The 21,455-nt window shown below is 45.2% G+C and overlaps 1 protein-coding gene across 2 annotated transcripts in view; it reads left to right on the top strand.

Annotated features, from left to right (window-relative positions):
* Positions 1 to 21,455, top strand: part of B4GALT3 (beta-1,4-galactosyltransferase 3) — a 568,837-nt gene that overhangs the window by 537,453 nt on the left and 9,929 nt on the right. Inside the window, exons 6-7 of one of the 2 annotated variants that reach the window (XM_069604654.1) lie at positions 3,751 to 3,837; positions 8,931 to 9,035. In XM_069604654.1, the coding sequence (XP_069460755.1) occupies positions 3,751 to 3,837; positions 8,931 to 9,035 (192 nt within the window). The remainder of the gene's footprint in view (positions 1 to 3,750; positions 3,838 to 8,930; positions 9,036 to 21,455) is intronic. The other variant, XM_069604658.1, reaches the window with a different exon arrangement.

The raw sequence follows: 21,455 nt of genomic DNA, 5'->3' as shown, positions 1-21,455 counted from the left end.
CTAAAGGTGTAGGTTAAAGGCTCACTGTCGAACTAATTTGCATACCCATAATGCATATTGCTCAGTGGCTCTGAAGTGGGGGGTGGTGCTGTGGCTTGTGCGGCTTTTTCGCTGAAATGGCCTAGTCTCCTCTCACATAACCACAGTGAAAGGAGTCTTGGTTTGCAGCTTGTGTGAGTGGCTCCTGTCCCGGGGGTTCTATGTTTTGTATCTTGGAATAATAACCAAGACTGAAAATGAAGCAATACAAATGAAGAGGTAACAAGTAATGTCAACAGTTAAAATCAAGACATTTTAAATTAAGTAAAAATAACTAAATCTATCTAGCCTTTTTTAAGAAAAGCAAATTATGTGCAGATGCGTGTATTGGTTTTAAAAATAGTTAGATTTTCTTTGCATTTAGTAATACCAGGGAAACCTCCCAATACCACCCTGGCTAAACCAATCGCCTAATTATTTACAATGATCCATTTCGAGCCTTGAAACTAAACACTCACAAAAGGGGGAGGTGACACCCTCCAGCCCTCATCTACCCTCCTCACCTTCTCTAGGCCATACTGATCCTAGACAGGAGTTCATTTTGTTTTGATGTAATATTACAGTTGGGATATTTAGCTTTCTTTATTTTTTCCTCCGCTTTTTGTCAGTAAAGGTGATCTTTACCTCTTAATTTTCAGTATTCTTCAGGTTTGCAGAGTTGTTTTTCCTGTGTACCGTCCCGGTACTCGGGAACACACGCTCTTCTCATACATGCATTGCCAATGCTATGCATGGCTTTGGCCTCTGATCAGACCCCATCTCGAGGCTGACGTGTCCTCTGCAGGGGAACTCGGGACGAGAAGACCCAGGGTGGTGACATCTTTCCCAAACTAAGGACCTGGACAACTGTTCTCAATAGATGTTGGCAATGAAGCGCTCTAAACAAGGCCCGGCCTGGCTTAGCTCTGCATAAGTAGAGTTTGGTAGTAGTGGGTGTTCTGAGTCTGGGGACTTCAGTAAGAGTGGAGTTACTCCTGAACTGGACTGTGGACTGAGCCCGAGTCAACCCGTAGTGAAAACATAGAAACAGCCGCATGAAGATAAAGTAGGATGGGCAACTTTATGCCTTAGTTGAGTGTAGACGTTGAATGCCCCTGAGAGTTTTAAATAGGAGTTAACAGCAGCAAAGGAAAGGTGCAGGGTTGGGCTTTTCACATCAGCAGCCGCTGAAACAGAGGTGTAATGTGCAATCTTGAATTGCATTATGCTGTTGAGGAGAACTTGAAATGCACCCAATGAAGATAAGTGCAATTCCTGCTTTTTTATTTTTATTTAACAGTCCACAATTGGAGCAAAGGCTCACGTTTCATCCCACACGTTTCTTAACTAAGATGTTTTTTAGAAACGTTTGTGCGGTGGGGTGGAAAGGCTCTAAACTCCAGGGTAAAGGTGCCATGTCTGCCCACGTTATCAAAACTGCTGTGGCTGGAGACACTGAAGCAGTTGCCGTCCATGTCCTTCCTTGTAATAAAGGAAGGCGTGGTTTTGTAAATGGGGGTTGGCCCAGGACTTGGGACTATCACGTGCAACGGGGTCCTCTCTCCTTTTGCAGGGAACTTCTTGGCTAAACAGTCCCAAGAAACCAACAAATCGTATGACGTCTGATCAATTCTCCCACGGCTGCCATAGGATTTTCTGTGCTGGGAGGCTGGGGAGCAAGAGCCACTAGGCTGGCTAGGGAGGTGATGCTCCCGCTGGGTGGCCCTCGTTACAGGGACGCATGGGCATGACCGGCTCGGGGATTGGCTGCGGTAGTGTTGGCGCACCCTGTACCATAGAGCATGCAGGCACATGGTGCTGCAAGCAGACCACACAACCCTCTCTCACCACCACCCGGCACAGCTTAACTAAGGCACAGCCTGAGCCTGAGGAAAGCTCTCATTTTGCCTTTTCAGTTCATAGCAAAAGCTCAGAAAAATACCAGTCTAAAACCATTGTAATTGTGACCATATGCAGACCTGCTGGGGTATTGTCAGTGTGGTGTACGTGATATGCTTTGAGGATAATACAGGTTGGAGGGGTCCTAAACAACATACAATCCTCAGCAATATGTGGGGTAAAACCCGTGGGCTTCTGCAATAACTGTACAGTGCAGCTGCAGCGCAAAACTTATCTCCATATTCTACGCAACATACACCCTGCTGACCTCCCACTGTGAAGGCAGGGGGAGAATCTGTGGGAAGATGAGGTAAACGCAGGTCCACAGAGGTGTATTGGCTCATGCCTTGAATTTGTGAGCCTGATACCACTGTTTGCTTTTCTGGGGCGCGATCATTGAGTGTTTTGGAAGACATTGCCCACTAACTTTTACCTCCCAGATTTGTCTATTCCTAATGCAAGGGAACATTTTCTAAGTATTGGGGGTACTGAGAAAATAATCAAAATGGCACTCATCCAGTAGAAAACCCTCCAAGCAGTGGCGAAGAGACCAAGCAGAGTCATGCCCGTCTTGCTATTGGAGACCAATGAAAAGGCATATGAAAATAAAGGAAATAGCCATCCCAGGAACCTTCCAAGACTACAACCAAAAATTCCTTTGTTACAATGATGCTCACAGGTTAGTTCAGTGAGCAATTGTATGACATAGCGGGGGTTACTGGACATAGCCTTGACTAGCATAATTCGGTTTTGGAGGATCCTGTATACTTGCAGCACACAGCATCCTTAATCTTACGAAGGACTTATTTGTAGGTTTGGCCATAAATACGTATGAAAAGGTCTGCATGTCCATTCTTACAATGCTGCCCGCAGCTAAAAATCCTTGGATGGCAAATGAGGGTTTCAACAATATTTATACTACAAAAACGGTACTATATATTCTCAATCTGCACCCGCCTTCAATAAGTGAGGGAGCGCATTTTAGATCATGTGTTATTGACTCCTTATAACGATGAGTGCCATCCTGTAAGGTGTGAATCAAGAAAACTGTCGGTCAGTGTTGAGTCTCCACAGGCAACCATTCCGTCAGCCTGCCATGAGGATTCGGTACATGAGCCCATATCCTGCTTTCACCCAAAGCTGCCAAGCCTATCGTGGAGAAATGACAGATGATTCATCAAGAACTGATCGATAACAATCCTCCTCCTTGTTTCCTACGCTTCAGTTCACAAACGTTGCCAAAGCCTTGATTTCTTTGAGCGGTGAGTAAAGGCCCCTCTTGTTGGCATCCATGGAGCAAGTGCAATGAGGAAGCCAAAGGGAAGCATGTAGGCTCCCTCAGCCCACTGTCATATGGGTATTTCAGTTTATTTCGATTTTTTTCATTCTTTTCATGTTTTTGCTTCATCTACTTGTTGTAGATTTCAATGCTTCGTTTGTAGTACTGTCTTCAGTTTATTTTGTGTTCTTGCAACCTGTGAAAAACGGAATCAAGATTTACAAAAAAAGGTCAATTTTCTGCATCGAAAAAGAATATTTCCCCCAACCCTTTATGCCTTCCCAAGAACCCTACCCATCCATCTAAGGTTGAGATGATGCTTTCCAATGGATGGTTACTGCATCCTACAACCATTCACCATGCTCCACCCCTCTCAAGCACAGGGGCCCATCCAAGAAGTCCCCATTCCGTGACTGTTGAAAGTAACACAGCCCCACCTGCATCTAAGCCGCCATGACTTTGTACTTTTCCACTGTCGATTGTGTCTTCAATGTGACTTTCCTCACTCATTATTTGTTCATGTTTTTCTTTTCTTTCCCTCACATTCTCATCAGCTTTCCGGATATTTTGCATGCTCTTACCGCTTCTCCTTACTCCGTTTTGATTTCTTTTTTTTGTTGTCTTCTGCAAGTTGAGACCAGGTAGGTGAGCCTGCAGTATTTGGGCTTCTTTACTAACAGCAGGCTGTCTAGATAATGTGTGTAGGAGAACATGTTCAGCCCTCTGGCCTGCAGAAAAGAAACCTAAGAAGTAAAATGATGTAGTCAAAGGCAAGCAGGACATCTGAGGGTTTTGTCGACTACGTAGGTTATCAAAGCCTATAAAAGCCTGCAGTAAAATTTGAAAATTCTATTGGCATGGAAAAAGACAAGTTTTAAGGAGACTAGGGCAGGTCAAATGTTGCCCTAATAGATGGGGCGGTCAGGAACCTGTTCGAGGAGTTACTCTATGCACACAGCATGTGATGGGTTGCAGGGAAATGCACCAACTTGTCGACCACGTAACTGCGACTTCGGTACATTTCTTTACTGACTCCCATTACTATGCCCTGGGCATAGTAACGGGAGTTGGGTGTTTGCTGGGGGACCAGAACATTGTTTTTTAAATGCACCCTGCAGCGTCGGCTCCAACCCACGTAAGTGGGAGGAACTAATGCCGCAGGGATAGCGGGGAGTCGGCGGTGCACACAGGTGTGCTGCCGTAAAGGTAAGTGGGGTGGGGGATCGGGCAGGTGTATGATCACTGCGCCGCTCCGTAATTGGCGTCGTCATTTTCGGCTGCGCAGTTACGGGCGGTGCGGGGATCACACAGATTGGGTTGCAGCCCTCTGAATGCTGTGCATAAGCTGTAGCAACAGCCACCCCTTAAGTGCATAGGGGTCTGTTTGTCCAGAATTCCCATAAGGAATCGTAGGCTCCGCCCACTGAAGGCGATGGCCAGGCTGCATTGCAGTCTTGCAAAAATGGGAAGGACCTATGCCAATGAGGCATATGTGTAACCGGCTGTGCAATGCTTACAAAGAAGTATGATTTTGTAGTAACCAGTTATAGTAAATGTGAATTGTAATTGTGTTAACCTGTTTCCTTGGGTCTCTCCTTCCTTAGTTAGGACACATCCCTGGTGTAGAGTGTTGTGTGTCTGTCAGAATTCGACAAAAAAAATATGTTCCGTAAAAAGCTGGGCTAGCCAATCCACTGCCTCTCCAATGGCACACCATGCAGCCTTTTCCAGAGCAGGTTAATTCCATTGCGTGTCTCTCACCCACAGTTTATCACATATGGCACCAAGCGTTTAGCCGTACTGGTAAAAAGTCCCACTTAACCTCCCTCCCGTCACTTTGTGGTGCCAAAAAATATCAAGCAATGCAAATATTTGAAACAAATCATAATGTTAACCACTGTAATAAAAAGCTAAAATGTTAGTTTGTCTTTCCTCGGTGAGCTTTAGAGGGGGTGGGGGTGGTGGGAGCCATGTAGACACACCTGCTTCTGCGCTACGATGTTACACATTTGTTCATGTAGTGGCCGCCGCATTTGCACAGTTGTGGGGCTGCGCCCAAGACCACAATAAAAGTACTAATTATTTAGAGAGTACATGTAAACACGTGCCCCATTTTGTTTCCGTTGAATTATTTCACAAATCCTCAGAATACTAAACCCGACAGTGTGATCCTGTTGTCAGAGGTGTGTTGCTTTGCAGAGCCTCTAGTCTATTATGTGGTCTTAACAACCGTTGCAGTCTTTCTCACGGTTATGTTCCACACAATACTAGGTTACTCCAATTAGTCCTAACTTAATAGTGTTGCGCAATGCTCCTGGTTACCCATGTTTATAGTTTGGCCTTTGCATTCTCCTATGTTGTGCTGTTCACGGTTGATAGTTTATATTTTTGATGTTTCTGTGATGCCGTTTTTTGTCGTCAGCGTTCCGTGTCACATGGAGCGGCATTTGGATGGTGCCCAAACAGGATCAGCTCAGAGCTACAGAGAAATATCCAATGAGCATCTGCATTTTTAGCGCCGGTGGTATTTAGCCCAGTGCTATTTGTGTAGCTTCTGGGGAAGCCAAAGCGTGGTCCAATGAGAGCATTTTTAACACCGGGGATTTCCTTTTAGCTGCCGTGTTATTTACATTGAGTGCCTTCGCTGCTAAAGTGCAAGTGCATGCAATAGCACTGGCAGGAGATGCCGGCGGAGCAGTAATCTCGATCGTACAGTCATTTACTGCAGGTAGTATTATTTCTATAGCAAGGACCATTCACTCAGCAGCCAGTGACCACCCCAACATCTCAAGGAAAAGAAGGCAATTGTACTCTTCTCCTTCGATGCATACGTTGATATCTGTTATTTGGTTTTGTACCAGGCTACATCTCGCCATATGGCAACCTTAAAGCCCAATTGGGTTCCAAAGCGGAAGGTGGAGGGCCGTTCTCCGGTGCAGTCCTTTATTGTGGGAATGCCACCTGGTTGGTGTAACAGCTCCTTGAATAGGTTGTCTTTTATAAATATGCAAAACAGAGGGGTGCCTGGGGAAACTCTCTACCAGCACAAACACAGCCCATTGACTTGTTCTTGGGTGGATGGCCCCTGGGAGAGTCTCAACCAAGTCTTTAGCTCACTGTTCTTTTCACAGAGAAGAAATGTCCCTGCATATCAGTCTTTGTCACTGCTCTTGGAGACACACAGCTTCACCTCACTGATGATGCCCAACTAGGCTGAAACACGTGTATGGGGTTGCTGTGGTACTCTTGTTCAGAGGAGAATTGCCTAGCATTTCGGTGCTGGACTGCCCCTAGGCAGGACAAAGACTGATATGTGGGGATATTTCTTCTCTGTGAAAAGAACAGTGAGCTAAAGACTTGGTTGAGACTCTCCCAGGGGCCATCCACCCAAGAACAAGTCAATGGGCTGGTTTTGTGCTGGTAGAGAGTTTCTCAGATCCCCCCCCCCTGTTTTGCATACCAAGTAACTTTGGGTCTCACCCTAAGTTACCAGGGGACTCCAGATGTGGACCCCTTGCTCACTGCTCTTAGAGATACACAGCTTCACCTCACTGATGATGCCCAACTAGGCTGAAACGCGTGTATGGGGTTGCTGTGGTACTCTTGTTCAGAGGAGAATTTCCTAGCAATTCGGTGCTGGACTGCCCCTGGGCAGGACAAAGACTGATATGCAGGGACATTTCTTCTCTGTGAAAGGGACATTGAGCTAAAGACTTGGTAGAGTCTCTCCCAGGGGTTATTCACCCAAGAACAGGTAATTGAGCTGTGTTTGTGCTGTTAGAGAGATTCCCAGACCCCCCTTGTCTTTTATAAGTACTTTAATGTTCTCCAAGGAGTCTTAAGTGCAAAAGGCCAAGTGATGTTGGGCCGGTTTTTAGAAGCAGTAATCGCACAAGAAGTCATTTGTCAATACAAAGAGCACACTGGGTGTTGTCGAGGGAGGATTTTGCTCAAGTAGATATACTGTTCTCGAATATGTGGACATATCGAAAAAACACCCATGACATTTTAGTATCATCCCATGCATGCCTGCAATCATATGGTCTCTTAAATCGAATGCTATTCAGCATCCTGCATACTTCCTTTTGGCACGCGCATATTCCAAACACGCCCTGGCCATATATGTCCCTTCGCCTCTTGGCTCAGCGCCCTTCTTCAAATGGAACCTGTACTATGATTGTGCCTGCAAGCCTGGAGTAATGTGATGTAATGGGCATTTGTGCGGAACCCGGTACCATAGTGATGGTCTCCCAGTACCTTGTCCAAGTGGATCATCAATTGGAGAGGATCCTGTTATCACTTTATGTACTCTCCAGATTGTAAAAAGAATTTGAATGTAACAAATTCCCTTTCTTCTGGCCTCCTTCTGCATACATAGCAAGAGCCTGGCCTCCTTCTGAATACATAGCAAGAGCCTGACCCCCTTCTGCATACATAGCAAGAGCCTGACCTCCTTCTGCATACATAGCAAGAGCCTGACCCCCTTCTGCATACATAGCAAGAGCCTGACCTCCTTCTGTATACATAGCACGAGCCTGACCTCCTTCTGCATACATAGCAAGAGCCTGACCTCCTTCTGCATACATAGCAAGAGCCACCATGTCCACACACCACCTGCAAACACTCGGAAGCTTACCCTTCAAATGAATTTCTCTGTCGCCTATGGATCCCACTGACGACCTCTGTCCATTGGAACATCTCCCTGTGCAACACTGTTGCTCGCACAACTGTGCTGTCGCATGCTTGCCTATTCAGTGGTGCTGGGAAGACAGGCTATTGCCTTAGGGGGTACTCGATTTTCAAAATCATGGAATGTGCACCCTCTCTGTTCCAGCCCCCTTTTTTAAAAAAAAAAAATTAAACATTTTTTTATGTATATAAAGGGTTGCTAAGCTCCTTAGATTTCCAAAACACTTCAAATGGCCTATTTGTAAAAACTGCAGAACATTTTAAATGTATTATTTTTAGAAAATGTTATCACTGCACTTTTTTAATGCTCTTTAAGGGGACCATAACTTTCATGTAGTTCTATTATCGTAATACTTTTCACCAGATAATCTTTTGCAATTCATTTCATCAAATACTCTCATCAGATTGATGCTTGTCAGTTTTTCTCTGGAAAGACGGCAGTTAACCTGTAAAAGAGTCTACATTGCTTATGCGTGGAAGAAACGGGTTTTAAATTCCCTTCTTTTAGCTAAGCTTCTGCGCTTATATTGCTTTGTTAATTGAGCAACAGAAAATAAAATTGCCTGATAGCCTTTTGCTCTTGGCATAAAAATCAATCACTTTTGAAATGTCCCATTCCATATGTATTACAAAGCACCAAGTACAAGAGCATATTGCCGCCCAATATAATCTTGTCCTATTAAAAAAAAAAGCAAATATTCAAGAGCATTCGTAACCACTTACAATTTGGCAGATATTTCACTGAGACACAGGGAAGTTTGTCCAGGATCAAATATTGGCATCAAGTTGGAAAGAAGGGATTAGTGACCCTCTAGTCTGGGGCTACACACGTGTTCACCATCGAGGTTTCACCAACTGGTTGATTATGGGTCATTTTAGCCATGAAAGATGAAAAAAAACAGGAACATGAAGAACTAGTCTAGGGTCATGAAGGCAGGTGATTATTGGGTGAAATCTGTCCCTCAAACACCATGCTGTTGGGGAGTGTCTGGTCTCTCATGCGCAAATGATCTTCTCATGCCCTTTTTTTCCCCCTTTTGCTTAGGATTCGGCTAGCTGGCATGAAGATTTCCCGTCCTCCCGTCTCAGTCGGCCATTACAAGATGGTAAAACACAAAGGGGACAAGGGGAACGAGGAAAACCCACACCGGTGAGATGATCCTGCTGTTTACATTTAGAATATACCTTCCTTCTCAAAAATATCATTTGCAATTGGGGATACAAAATAGTGATTCAATGATGTGTTCTTATTAATGAATAGCAATACCGCTTGTCCTTGCAATGGCCCTTCCTTTTTCTTTTAAGGTTGACTCAGACCCCACCCTTAGCACCGGGAGAGGGAGCGGGAGGGGGAGGGGTGATTGGCTTTAGTTAAAGTACCAAGCGAAGCCACACTAAAGTACTACCCTCCCAATCCATATTTAGGAGATAGTACAAAATGTCACTTTGAGCTTCCGTGAAAGCAGTCACGTACTCGGAGATCATGGAATCTGGCGGTGAACTTTTATATGAATCTTGTTTTGCATATAATATGCTACAAACACTGGCCATTGGCCTAAAGTCCTGAGTCAGTGAAGTGCGTTTTTCAACAAGATGATAGTTGTTCCTATTGGTGTAAAGAGAACCATAAGCAAATTACTTAATAAAAGTGAGGTCACTTCGCATACGTTCTCCATGAACTTTGCTATTTAACACTAGACACTTTAAACACAACTGGTTCATTCTTCACGCAAAAACATTTCAAGAAATAAAAATGCAGGAATTCTGACCAGTGACTTGGGTATAAAGTGTCCTCTATGAAGAGTCGGACCATAGGCTTACAGGATATGTGTGCTAAGAGCTAGAGAAGAAACTATTCATGAGGTAGTATGGAAGAAGGCCACCCGTCATTTTAGTGGGCAGCTTTTTTGAACACACCCAGAGAACAAGTTCCAATCCCGGTGGAACTGTGTTTGGGGACGATTAGACCAATATGTTTCCCCACACAGAACCCGGCCCTCGATCTCCCCTGCTACCACTGGTCTATCCCAATCTTTCCATCTTATCCTAAAAGGTTTTTGTAACTTATGTTTCTTTTCACCTCCCACCTTTTTGACCTTTGAACCGTGTAAGGCCTCCCAGACCTCTGGGTAGGGCCAGCTATAAGTACATTCCGAATACAGTCACCTGGAACACTCACTGATTTAAATTTTATGAAGTCCGGGCGTGGGAATAAAATTAATTTGCCTTTGGAGCCCACGAACCTGAAATCAAGCCTGTAACTCTTTGATGGCTTCAACGGGTGGATTGGCCTCACTTCCTTGTTGCACTGTCTAATGTATTTAGCCAAAGAGGATGCCTTATATGCACCAGTAAGATGTTTTTCAAAATGAAAAAAGTATGGGGCAAAAGATTGCCAACCTTTCTGTCTGGAGCGTGTGAATCAGTTTAGATTCACATACTTTGTATAGGCCGCCATCTAGTGGTTGTTGGTGAGTATTACTTGTTTGTTTTTATTAGAAAAATGGACATTGACGGGGATGCTCCTGTAACACTATCCCTACTCTACATTTGAGTGCCCATGATACTTCACGTGTCGATGTCTTCAGATTGATTTATTTTTCCGCCATCGAAGTTGGACGCAAAATGCAGAGTTCCCAAGTGGAAAAATGTGCAGATTGATTACCGCCGCCCACCCCACCGGTCAAGAAACATGACGAAAGAGCAGTGCCGCGTGCCACCACCGAATGCTGAATCAAATGCTGAAAGGTGCACAGTGCTGTAAAGGCAATGCAGTAGGGAGAGTGGGGGAGGCATAAGTTATCCTCGATACACACACGTTATTAGTGCATGCCTTTAACCCCCATTGCAGATTCACGTATGGACCAGTACTAGCTTGCCTGTTTCCTGGCTACCGAATGGAGAAGACTCCATTTAAATTCTGCCCTAGGTGCAATACATCCTTCCCTTGGAAGGAAACACCCCAAGTGTGCAATAGTTTTCCAAGGGATCACACCGACTCTCGTTGCAAACCCCGCAGGCTTTTTAGACCAAAAATTTTAAGAGCGTTGAACTAAGAGGTGGGCATCCTACACTATCAAGGACGAAAAGAAATTGGGTGAATCTGCCACTACCGCAGGAGATCTCAAGGCACAGGAAGCGGGCATCGGTTTCGAGAGCGATGCCAAAGAGCAAAAAAAAGGAGGAAACACCAATAGTTTCCTCGCTGAAGGCCTCCAGCTGTGTATGGTTGTGCTGTGTAGACAACACCTGGTGTCCAGAAGTCTGTATACGAACCCAAGTCCAAAGGGAAAGCAGACTAATATCAAACAAAATACTCTTCCGGCCACCACGTGCCTGCACCGAAAACGCACATCGGCTCAACACACACCCACTTCAGCGCACAAGACTAAGACACCGACGGAACAGTGCGGGGGACACAGCCACAGGGCCACGTACGAACACTTGACGTCTGCACTTGAAAAATGCACACCACCAGATCAAACCGCTAAAACAAAGGACACTTTGACACCTAAATACCAATAAATGACTCCTACACATGCAGAGGGTAAGAGTACTACATCCATGGAAGGGAAAGGCAGACTTTCTTCTGCTATGTAGAAGAAGGGAAGTACCCTGTTTGCAGGGTCTGATTCAGAGGAGGAGACAACATTCTCCTAGATCCACTTTGTTCTACTCCACAGGGAACCCCTTGAACAGAGAAGATCTTCAATTTCCTTATGGAAAATATGGAATCCTCAATGGAATTTCATAAAGAGGTTCCCAAAAAACAGAAGGGGTGAACAGGGCCCAGAGAGGCATTTAACATTCCCTTCCCAGTCAGAAGTCAAGCACGAGGAAGAGGGCTAAAGGGGGTTATCGGTCAAAGGTGCGAATCAAAAGGTTCGAAATACAATAGGTTTGAATCAAAAGGACCGAAAACAAACCCCCTTTTTTGTGGTGTAACTTTTTTTACCTATACGGAAACCCAAAAAATATATAATAAAAAACAAAAAAAAATGAGAACCTTTTGTTTTCGATCCTTTAACTGGACACCGCTAAAGGGTATACGATGATATCTACTCATATGTAGAAGAGATTGTGGGGGATGAAGTGGAAACAAAAATAGACCCAGAGGAGTATACGTTCTCATCCCCAGACCAAGTAGAACCCTCGACCTCATCCTCGCCTACAGAGGACCATGTCTTGTACGCAGATCTCCTATAGAGAGCAGCTACAAGATTCAATAACCAAATATAATCCTAAGAGGAGATGGACTTTATTGAGGACATACTGAAAGAAAGGTGGTCAGGCTCACAATGAACACTTTTGCTTAGAAGCATTCTAAAGAGAATCACCCCATCCTTGCCTACACAGTACAAACTAAACCAGCTAACCCAAGGACAGAAAAAAGCATAGATCGCACCTAGCGACCCACTATACATAAGCGGCCAGCAAAGAGTGGACTCTCTGGTGGCAACCACAGCCAGGAAATGAGCAGAGCAACCCCTATTTACCAGCGAATAACCCCCTGACAAGGAGAGTAAAATACTGTACATTTATGGAAGGATGATTGCCACCTCCACAGCCCATGAAGTCATCAGGATTGCCAACGTCGCTGCACTCATGGCGAGATACACCACAGACCAATGGGATGTAATAGACCAGCTCACCAGTCAGGTTGCAGAACCCACTTAAACAGCAATGTTCAAGATCCTAGATGAAGGTAAAAACTCAACAAATAAAGTAATTAAGAATACTCTAGACGCTGCAGATAAGGCACAACAAATGATTGCAGGATCTAGCATAATCAAGAGGAATGCTTGGCTCAGAGGTTCAGGGTTTAAAACTGAGACACAAGCCAATCTAATGGACAAACCCATATAAGACAACTGTCTGTTTGGGACAGAGGTAGTTGAATCACTAGAGAAGGAAGGTTAGGAGAGAACATGAAACTTTAAAACCTAGGCCAAATATGAGAAATAGGTTTCCAACTGAGGGGATCATTTTGGTTGCAGGTGGCCCTTTCAGCCCAGCCGTACAGTCAAACACCAGGACATACAAACATACAACAAAGCACCCAGAGTTTCAAAAGCCTCTACATTCAGGGAACGGGTAGATACTCCACCATGCAACATGTACAGGATGAGCTTGTGCCAGAGGACAAGCCTCTAGAAGCTCAGCCCCCACCGCAAAATGACTGCCCTGCAGTGGTCTCCTCCCATGCAACACCAGAAGGGGGGTGGGGGTGTGAGGGGTCAGAAATGTGAGGCTGATAACTTTGTGAAGGTTTTTCAAAAGATGCCATGTTATTAACTCAAAAGGTTGGATGAACGCCTCCCTATCCCTACCCTGACAAGTATTTCCCTGCCTAAAATAAACTAAAGGCAACACTCTAACAAAGGATATCTGGCCCTCACACTTGCACACAGAGTAACTCAACCAGGGAATGCATGGTAGTTCAAAGGCAACACAATAATGTAATAGTCAAGTTGACAATATGACAACAGCCTCTCCTTATCTGGATTAATTCCCCTTCCACCGATTCTACAAGGATTCTGCTCCACAGTTCCAAAATGAAACCAGAAAATCCTGGTTTACAACAAAGTTCCAACACAGTTCTTTGACTCCAACTTGACAACATAAGGTTCCAACACTCCAATGGTTCAACAAAAAGGTTCTTTCTCTTCCTCTTGTAATAGTATGATTCTAAGTAATCTTCATATAAAAAAAGAATATTCAATCAGTTAATCAGTAGCAACATTAAGTGTCTTTGTCAGGGTGCTTTGCAACAACTTATTATTTATGAAGGTAAATGGCACTTCTGCAGCGGTTTTATGCAGTTCTTGCTTCAGCAATTAAGGTTTGTCAGAATAATTTGTTAACCCCACTTCACAGCACTTCTTCCTCTTCTACATGGTTTACTTCCATACCATGCCTACTAATTCAATCACACATTGGTTTACTCCATGCCAGTCCTACTACTTCAAGTTTGCTATTCAGGTATACTCCCTTGCCCAAATGGTAATGTACAAACAAGTGCCTCTGTGGTTAAGATCAGCTTACAACAGCTTTGCAGTGTTAATTACTTTACAACTTCAGACTTTAAGCAACTCTTCAGAGAAAGCAAGATTCACATTGGTGCTCTTTAGTACTCTTCTGTACTTTCCAAAACCTCTGCAAGTTATGCTCCTCTCCTTCTGAACAAACCTTTGCAGAAGGGCAGCCTTCTTGCCACTCTGGTTTCCCCACTGTTATAAACCGAACACTGCTTTTGTTATATCCTTTTTCAAATATGGGCAGTGCGCTTTACATCCTTTGGAACTTTCATTAGTCCCCTCTTGCCTTTGGCAATATCTGTTTTAAAATTGTCTTGCTTTTACTTTCTTTAGGCTTGGGTAATGGTTGTCTGCATTAGGTTTAAAAAGTATTGCCCCATCTTGTTGCTGGGTTCTCAAACTCCCATCATAAAGACAGTCATTTGGTTTTCTCTGCTTTCTGATAGTTTAGTATTCAAAATTGCCTTCAGTATTACTTGGTTTCAAACGCAAGTGTCTTGTTATCTGAAAACCCATGTGTCAAGCACGCGAGCGGTCTCGGAGCACTCCGGTGTCACTATCAGCTGGTGATCTCACTGGGTAAGGCGTGCGCACCCAATTCCCTCACTGCTTACAGGTACTCTGCTTCAGTGGCTCCTTGCAATCCGGCAATCTGCTGCTTTTGGTCCACCGCCACCCACGGCACTTGTACACAGAACTTCCTTTGCTCCGGAGGCTCTCTGGTGCACGCCCGCCACCTAAGAAAGACTTGTGGGTAAGAAAGCTTGCCACACTTTTGCTTCCCACTGTGCAGCCTCTGCAAAACAGGACTTTGGAGGGCCATCTTACCTCTCACGCTTCCCGCAGCAAGACCTCTAAATCTTCTGGAGGCAAAGACCCGCTCAGGAATGGCTACTCTTCTCTGCTCGACAGTGGTCCCGGCGTCTTCTCCCTCCTCCAGTTTCTCCTTCTGCTGCTTACACTGCTCTCTGCTCACTAATGGCCTGCACCCGAGGGGGCCTTTTAAGCCTCCCAACCTCCCTCAGGTGTGGGTCATTCCCATTAGCAAGATGACCACTCTTGCAGTTTTGTTCCTCTTTAGCCCTCTTCTTCGTCCTAGTACTTCGGGAATTATGGGACTTGAAGCCCCCATGACAAAATAGTTTTTCTAGCTTGGTATTCGGTCTCAAACTCATTTCTATTCCCCATAATATTCTTTAAAGGAATATCCTAAGGATCAATCACAGGACTGGATTGTATAGACGAATAAAGGTGTTTAGAGTTTAGGTTATTATTCAAAGACTTCCTTTCACTGTACCTTTTTAGGAGTTAGGGGAGCTTCTAGTTCCACAAGTTTCCAGGGTTTTAAAAGGGTTTTTATTTCTTTCAATGCCTTAGGGTTTGATCGTTTTTACCCAGATTAAGATATTAAACTTGGGGCACAAAAAGATTGTTACGACGACAAGCCATTACATACTTTTGGTATTGAGATGTCCTCCCTACAGGAAGACAAATACTGCGTCTCACTCCACGGCGGTCCTCTCATTCCCCTGGGCCCTTTATCCGCCCAGGTGATCCTCCTGCAGAACACCACCCCCAAGGTCAGGAGCAAAAAGCATCTGCCTTCCCTAGCCACCTGTGAGGAAACTTTAGGCAGGGGCTTAGTGAGGATTCCATAAGATTAATCACAGGGGGTCACATAGCATTGTATACTCAGAACTAGGACAATACCACAGGGAAATCTAGCATCCTACACAAAGGGATCCAGGTGCTCATCCTAAAGGGAGCAATAGAAAATGTACCAAGCACACCGGTAAACTGACATTTATTCTGTTTATTTTCTGGTTCCCAAAATGGACAAAACTAGGAGACCAGTGCTAGAGCTAAGACCCGCAAGCAAACGCGTAAAACCCCATAAATTCAGAATGAGAAAACTACAGGCGATCATACCTTTTATTTTTAAAAATGGAATTTACAATGCATTAGATTTGAAAGATGCATATTTTTGGAATTGCATCGGTACCTCATTTATTCACCAAGGTGCTGGCAGTGGCTGTGGCAGAGCTAGGCAGTCCCAGTGTACTCATACCTAGACGATTGGGTAATGACCGGGAGAACAAGGAGGGATGCACAGGAGTGGCCGGCACACATTCAACACTCTAAACCTAATTCTCAGCCTAGGCGTCCCAATCAATAAGAAGTCAACCCTCATTTCAAGCAAAGACAATTGTTCCTAGGAACAGCCCTAAACACTAAACTGCAACAGCGTTCCCGACACTAGGAAGAGTGCAGGCTTGACAATCACTCATTCCTCTGTTTAAAGCAGGTCAGATGCTAACGGTCAGGCAAGTTATGAGGCTCTTGGGTATGATGGTGTCGTGCATAGTCGTAATACCCCATGCACGTCTCAGACTGTGAATAATACAGCAGTGGCTGGCACAACAATTGACACAAAAAGTAGGCCAATGGGACAATCTAGTGGTAGTCTCGCAAACTGTAACCAGAAGTCGTCTTTGGTGGTCAGTAAGCAATATGAACCTAGGGAGGCCCTTCATTTCTCTGCCATCACAGACACATCGCCAGCAGGGCCAGGGAGCACACTGTCTACACCTCATGGCTCAAAGGAAGTGCTAAAAAGAACAAAAGAGAATTGGTTAGAACTCTTAATAACAGATGGCACTACTTTCCTTCTAAACTGCCCTAGAGGGGAAGAGCATCTTCTTACAGACAGACAACACAACTGCAATGTAGAATATCAATAAATAGGGTAGAACACACTCCAAACAAGTGTCCACCCTAGCCCAAAACATGTGGCACTGGTGCATACAAATGATCATATCCATATAAGCAGAGCATATTCCAACGGTTCTCAACTGTCATGCGGACTCTCTCAGCAGGGTCCTTATACTAGAACTTGAGTGGGAACTTATTGGGGAAGATTTCCCCCGAAGCATTTAGCTTTTGTTTGGCTTACCTAACCTGACTTTTTCCAGTGGAGCCCAGCCTTCAACTGCACTCTTCTGGGCTTTTGCTCATTTGTTATGGGGGAAACTGATCCGTCCTTCAGGCTGTCAGTACTGGGAAACTGTTTCCCTTAGTCTTGGACTATGTTGCCATTTCTTGGTAACTTTATATCTGTGTGCCAAGTACCTTACAGTACCACGCATAGGGGTCATTTTGTTTTATGGCCCTAGCCATCCTCTAAGTATTTTTGGGTGTTTGTACAAGTGTGCCTAGCAGTTTACTTTTAACATATTTTGACTTCATTTTTATAGACCATACCGTGTTTGGCCCAAGACTGTGGCCAGTGCCAATAAATGGCCGTGCCACGAAGTCTTTTGTTCTGTCCTTTGGCCATGTTGTCCCTTTGCCTTCCCCCAGGTCGAGAGACCCGGGTATTTCTTATTTGGGCATGCAGCCTGCAGCGAAAACTGCATCTTTTGCGGGCTCTTGCATGTCACTTGTGCTAGTGCCCAGGAAGAGGGTTAGGACTGTCTGGTCCCAATCCACACTACTGGTGCCAGTATGTCTGGTAGCCATGAATGACTGGAACCACCGTGGGCCGTGATTGGCCCACACCTGGTGTACATGCAGGAGCAGATCTTCCATTGGCTGTCTGAGATTTGAGGACAAACCAAATCTTGGATAAGAAAAGGGGCTCTGCATCCATTCCAGGTTGATCTATTGAGGTTCACACCGAACTTCAGAAGGAGCCAAGTATCCTTAACAAGAAAGCAGACTCAAGGAACTGCCGGTGATGTGCTCTGAAGGTTTGGCACCCTGACCCTGCCTTTGTCCTGTCGAACCCCTGTTTCTTCATCGAACCAAGAATGCCTGCAAGGGCGGTTTGCCCCTTTGGAGTAGTGCGATAACTACTCTCAGCTTCTCCTACTTACCCTCGCAAAGGGCCTCTTCGGAAGTTTTCCTGGACCATCCAGTGAACTGTTCAGCTTGAACCCAGGGTATCGCACAGGAATGCTGCCGTCCTGAGTTGAGATTCGAGACTTGGGGGGAATCGCTAGCTTGTGGTCCTGGTCGCTCTCATGCAGAAACTCGTTGTCTTAGCTCCTCTGGCTCGCAATTTACGAGAGTGCGCCAAGCCGCAAACATTTGCGGTCCCTGTGTCGCCCGCTGTGGTGACCATTGCTGACGGTGCCTGCAGTTCTTATCTACCGTGTCCTGAGATGTGCTGCACTGTAACTTTCCTTCTTCCTTTGAGGGCTGAGAAAAAGCAAACGTCCCGCCATGGACGATCGTCCTGTACCGCAGCCAATGAGAGCCAGAGGATCCTGAAACTGCAGGGTTAATACCTACTGGCGAAGTGGGCTGGACTGCCAAAGTTTGGTCCGGACTGTCGAGGGTCGGCAAATACTTTCCTAACTTACCGGGGGCCGCCGCACATCCATTCATTTTTACGCACAAGTGTCTCTCAAAAGTTACTCACCTTGGCTGGGATAGCCTGCACTACCCACCTATCCCAAACTCCGAAAAGGTGCTCTATCCGCAAGGGTAGACCCTATTCTAGGAATAGGAACTTGTTCTTCATCGCCTCAAGCCCCTTCCTGAACAGCTACAGCCTCTTGAAGTGAACCTGCCTTACGCTTTATGCATGAATGCGGTTGTTAACGTGCAACAGTACTTTGAGCGCTAGGCTCCTCACTTCGTAGGGCTGGACTACTGCCTACTGTGAGAAACCTGAAGGTGTCTCACCCACTAGTCCCCGGGGATCTGTCATCCAGGTGGCCAGGACACAGCCATCACTTCTGGATCCAGTTCCTGGGGTGGCCCAGTGTGCAAGGATCACCTGGATGAGGGGTCCTTGGGGAGTGGAAGTGGGACACTGGAGGGTGAGATGCAGTATCCCCTTCCCAATAACTCCTTTTCCCCATCCGACCCCCTCCCCACCCCCAAACCTCCCCTGTCCGACACAAACTTTCTCAGACATTTCACTGTGAGCGACAACGGACTAACACCAGAGCTGTATACCTGACATGTCCCAACACAAGGGTCAGGCATTGTGTCGAAGGTACCCAGGGCTTTCCTGCATCGACGACCAAAGTGGGGAGGAGCAATTGCCACTGTGGTACTGTCCTTGGCTCCAACTACAAAGCACTCCAATAAAGTCTGCACAGCCTGAGAGTCGGGGAGACTGATAGCAGACCAGTCTGGGTTAGAACCAACGTTGCAAGCGGCAACATTGTATGAAGAAATCTGCAGAGAACAGAGTTTAAGGTGTATGTGATGAGCAATGCAAATGTAATTGAATATCCAAGGAGTAACTGAAGTGGATACCATATACACAGTGGCCCGGCACCACGTGGGTGCTCATTTGAAAGGTCTGTTAGGTATCCAACTAAGAGTGTTAAATTGTGAACTGGGAAATCAAAGTGGTCCTGCTACGGGTCAAGCCAAACCTTGTGGCATTCGAAAGTCTTCGATGGTTAATACGCACTGTAATTGTGGAAAAGGGATTTGAGCCCAGAAGAGGAGATCTGCGGAGAACCACGAGTCACCCACGAAAAGATATAGCTGTGGCAAAAAACTGAATTTGACTGAGGGATGCTAACAAATTTAACTGAGCTTGGTCGGAACCCGGCTGAGGGAGACTAAAGGGGATCTGAGCCCAGAAGAGGGGGGATACAGCGTGAAGAGTGACTCACGTGACTTGCGTATTTATTAAAGAACCTTTCGTTTGTTATTGGTACATAAGTCCCTCTGAATCAAGAGACTTTGATAACATAAAAGACTAGATTTGGGCACAGAAGTCTCCGATGTTGGTAATGGAACTGTGTTCTTGTGCAGAAGAAGCCCACGAGTGTGCTATGCTCGAGTGAACCACCCTGTTCTGTGCTGAAAACATGTGAAAGGGAGGCCAACAGCCTTAAGATCCTGACTTATCATTTTGTGAACACTTCTTTCTTTTTCATGAACATTTCCCCACACTTTTTGTAAATTAGCGGTAAGGATTGGCAATCTTATTTTTTTTTTATAGTATAGGCCCTTTTTTTTGACGTGTCTCCACTAGGGCTGCCTTATTATTATTTGATGGTCCTAGCTTGAAAGCATTCACTCGAACTATTAGATATCGGATATCGGGGAACTAGAACAGATTTGAGAAGCACAATCTTTACACATCAATCGGCATTATAGAGCCTTGAGAATGACTGGAGGTTTGAAACGCATGTCGGCTGATCATATGAATAAATCACCATATTTATATCTGACGTCTAAACTATATTGGATTCTGTTGGGCTGCGCTCAGATTTGCAGTACTAATAATTTTTTACTGAACTACATTGCTTGGTGGCAATTTGGGGTTCTACCACCTGATACTGTTCCGCAGCTAGCTATTTGAGGAGATATAAGGGTGCCCGGACCCCCTAACATACGGTTTGACCCGCATAGTTTTTGATTCTATAATAAATGTATTTTTGATAGACATCTGTCTAAGAGTAATCTGTGGAGTTTTGCTGTGTGTGCTCATTGTGGGCTTACAATCACTCACACCCCTCCTGAGACTTGATCTTGACCGCCTGCCAAGCTACTGTAGATTGGTCTGATTTGCCCAGAAGGTTCCTCTGTTCCACTAAACCAGGGTGGCCTCCTAAACCTCTCCCCACCAGGTCAGAGTTTAGAAATCCATCTCAACAAAACTCAACACCAATATACATGCAAACAGATCTTTGCAACATGGGGTCAACCAACAGTAGACCTATTCGCAACAAGAGAAAACAAATGCCAAGACTATGCGTCCAGGTTCCCACAACCCGGGTCCCTTAGCAACGCACTTTGGATGAGCTGTTCAGAGTTATTTGCATAAACTTTTTCCCTGATGCCACTTGTCCACAAGATACTGCACAAAATGCACCAATAGCGCTTAACAATGATATTCTTTGCACCAATGTGTGCAAGACCGCTATGGTACTCGCCCTAATGCACATGCCTCTATGCCCACCAATTAAACTTCTCCCAATCCAAGACCTGTTAATACAGAAAAACAAATGAGTCACACATCCTACACCCAGATGCCCAACTTAGGAGCCGGACTCCTGTGGTCAGAGTTTGGTCATCTACATCACACCACACAATGTGTAGATATCATTACAATAGCTAGAAAACCAGACACTGCTATGCCAACAAATTGAAGAGATTTGTCTTCTGGTGTTAAAGAAACAAGACCAATCCCTTAGATTGCTCAGTTACATATTTGGTACTATACCTTATGTACTTATTAGACTTGGGTCTTGTGTATAAATCTTTTAAAGTACATTTAGCAGCCTATACCACATCACAACAGTAAACATCTGTGTGATGTCTTGTTCTTCCTGGCAGCCTGAGCGAGTGATATCACTGAAAGAATGATGAGCGATTGCTGAGAATGTGTGTATGTCAAAGGGGTTTGGCACCCAGGCAGTTGGTGATGTGAGCCTGGGAGCCAGTGGGCTCCTGTCCTGTATCCTCTTACCCCGATATGTACCTGTCCTGTTCCTAACCTGATGTAACCCGTATCTCAATAAAGGAAACTCTTGAGAACTTACCTGCTGCCACCAGAA

This window comes from Ambystoma mexicanum, chromosome 1p, assembly GCF_040938575.1.
Source record: "Ambystoma mexicanum isolate Mex_15411 chromosome 1p, UKY_AmexF1_1, whole genome shotgun sequence".
NCBI classification, from domain to species: domain Eukaryota; kingdom Metazoa; phylum Chordata; class Amphibia; order Caudata; family Ambystomatidae; genus Ambystoma; species Ambystoma mexicanum.
This window is presented reverse-complemented; position numbering and strand designations above follow the sequence as displayed.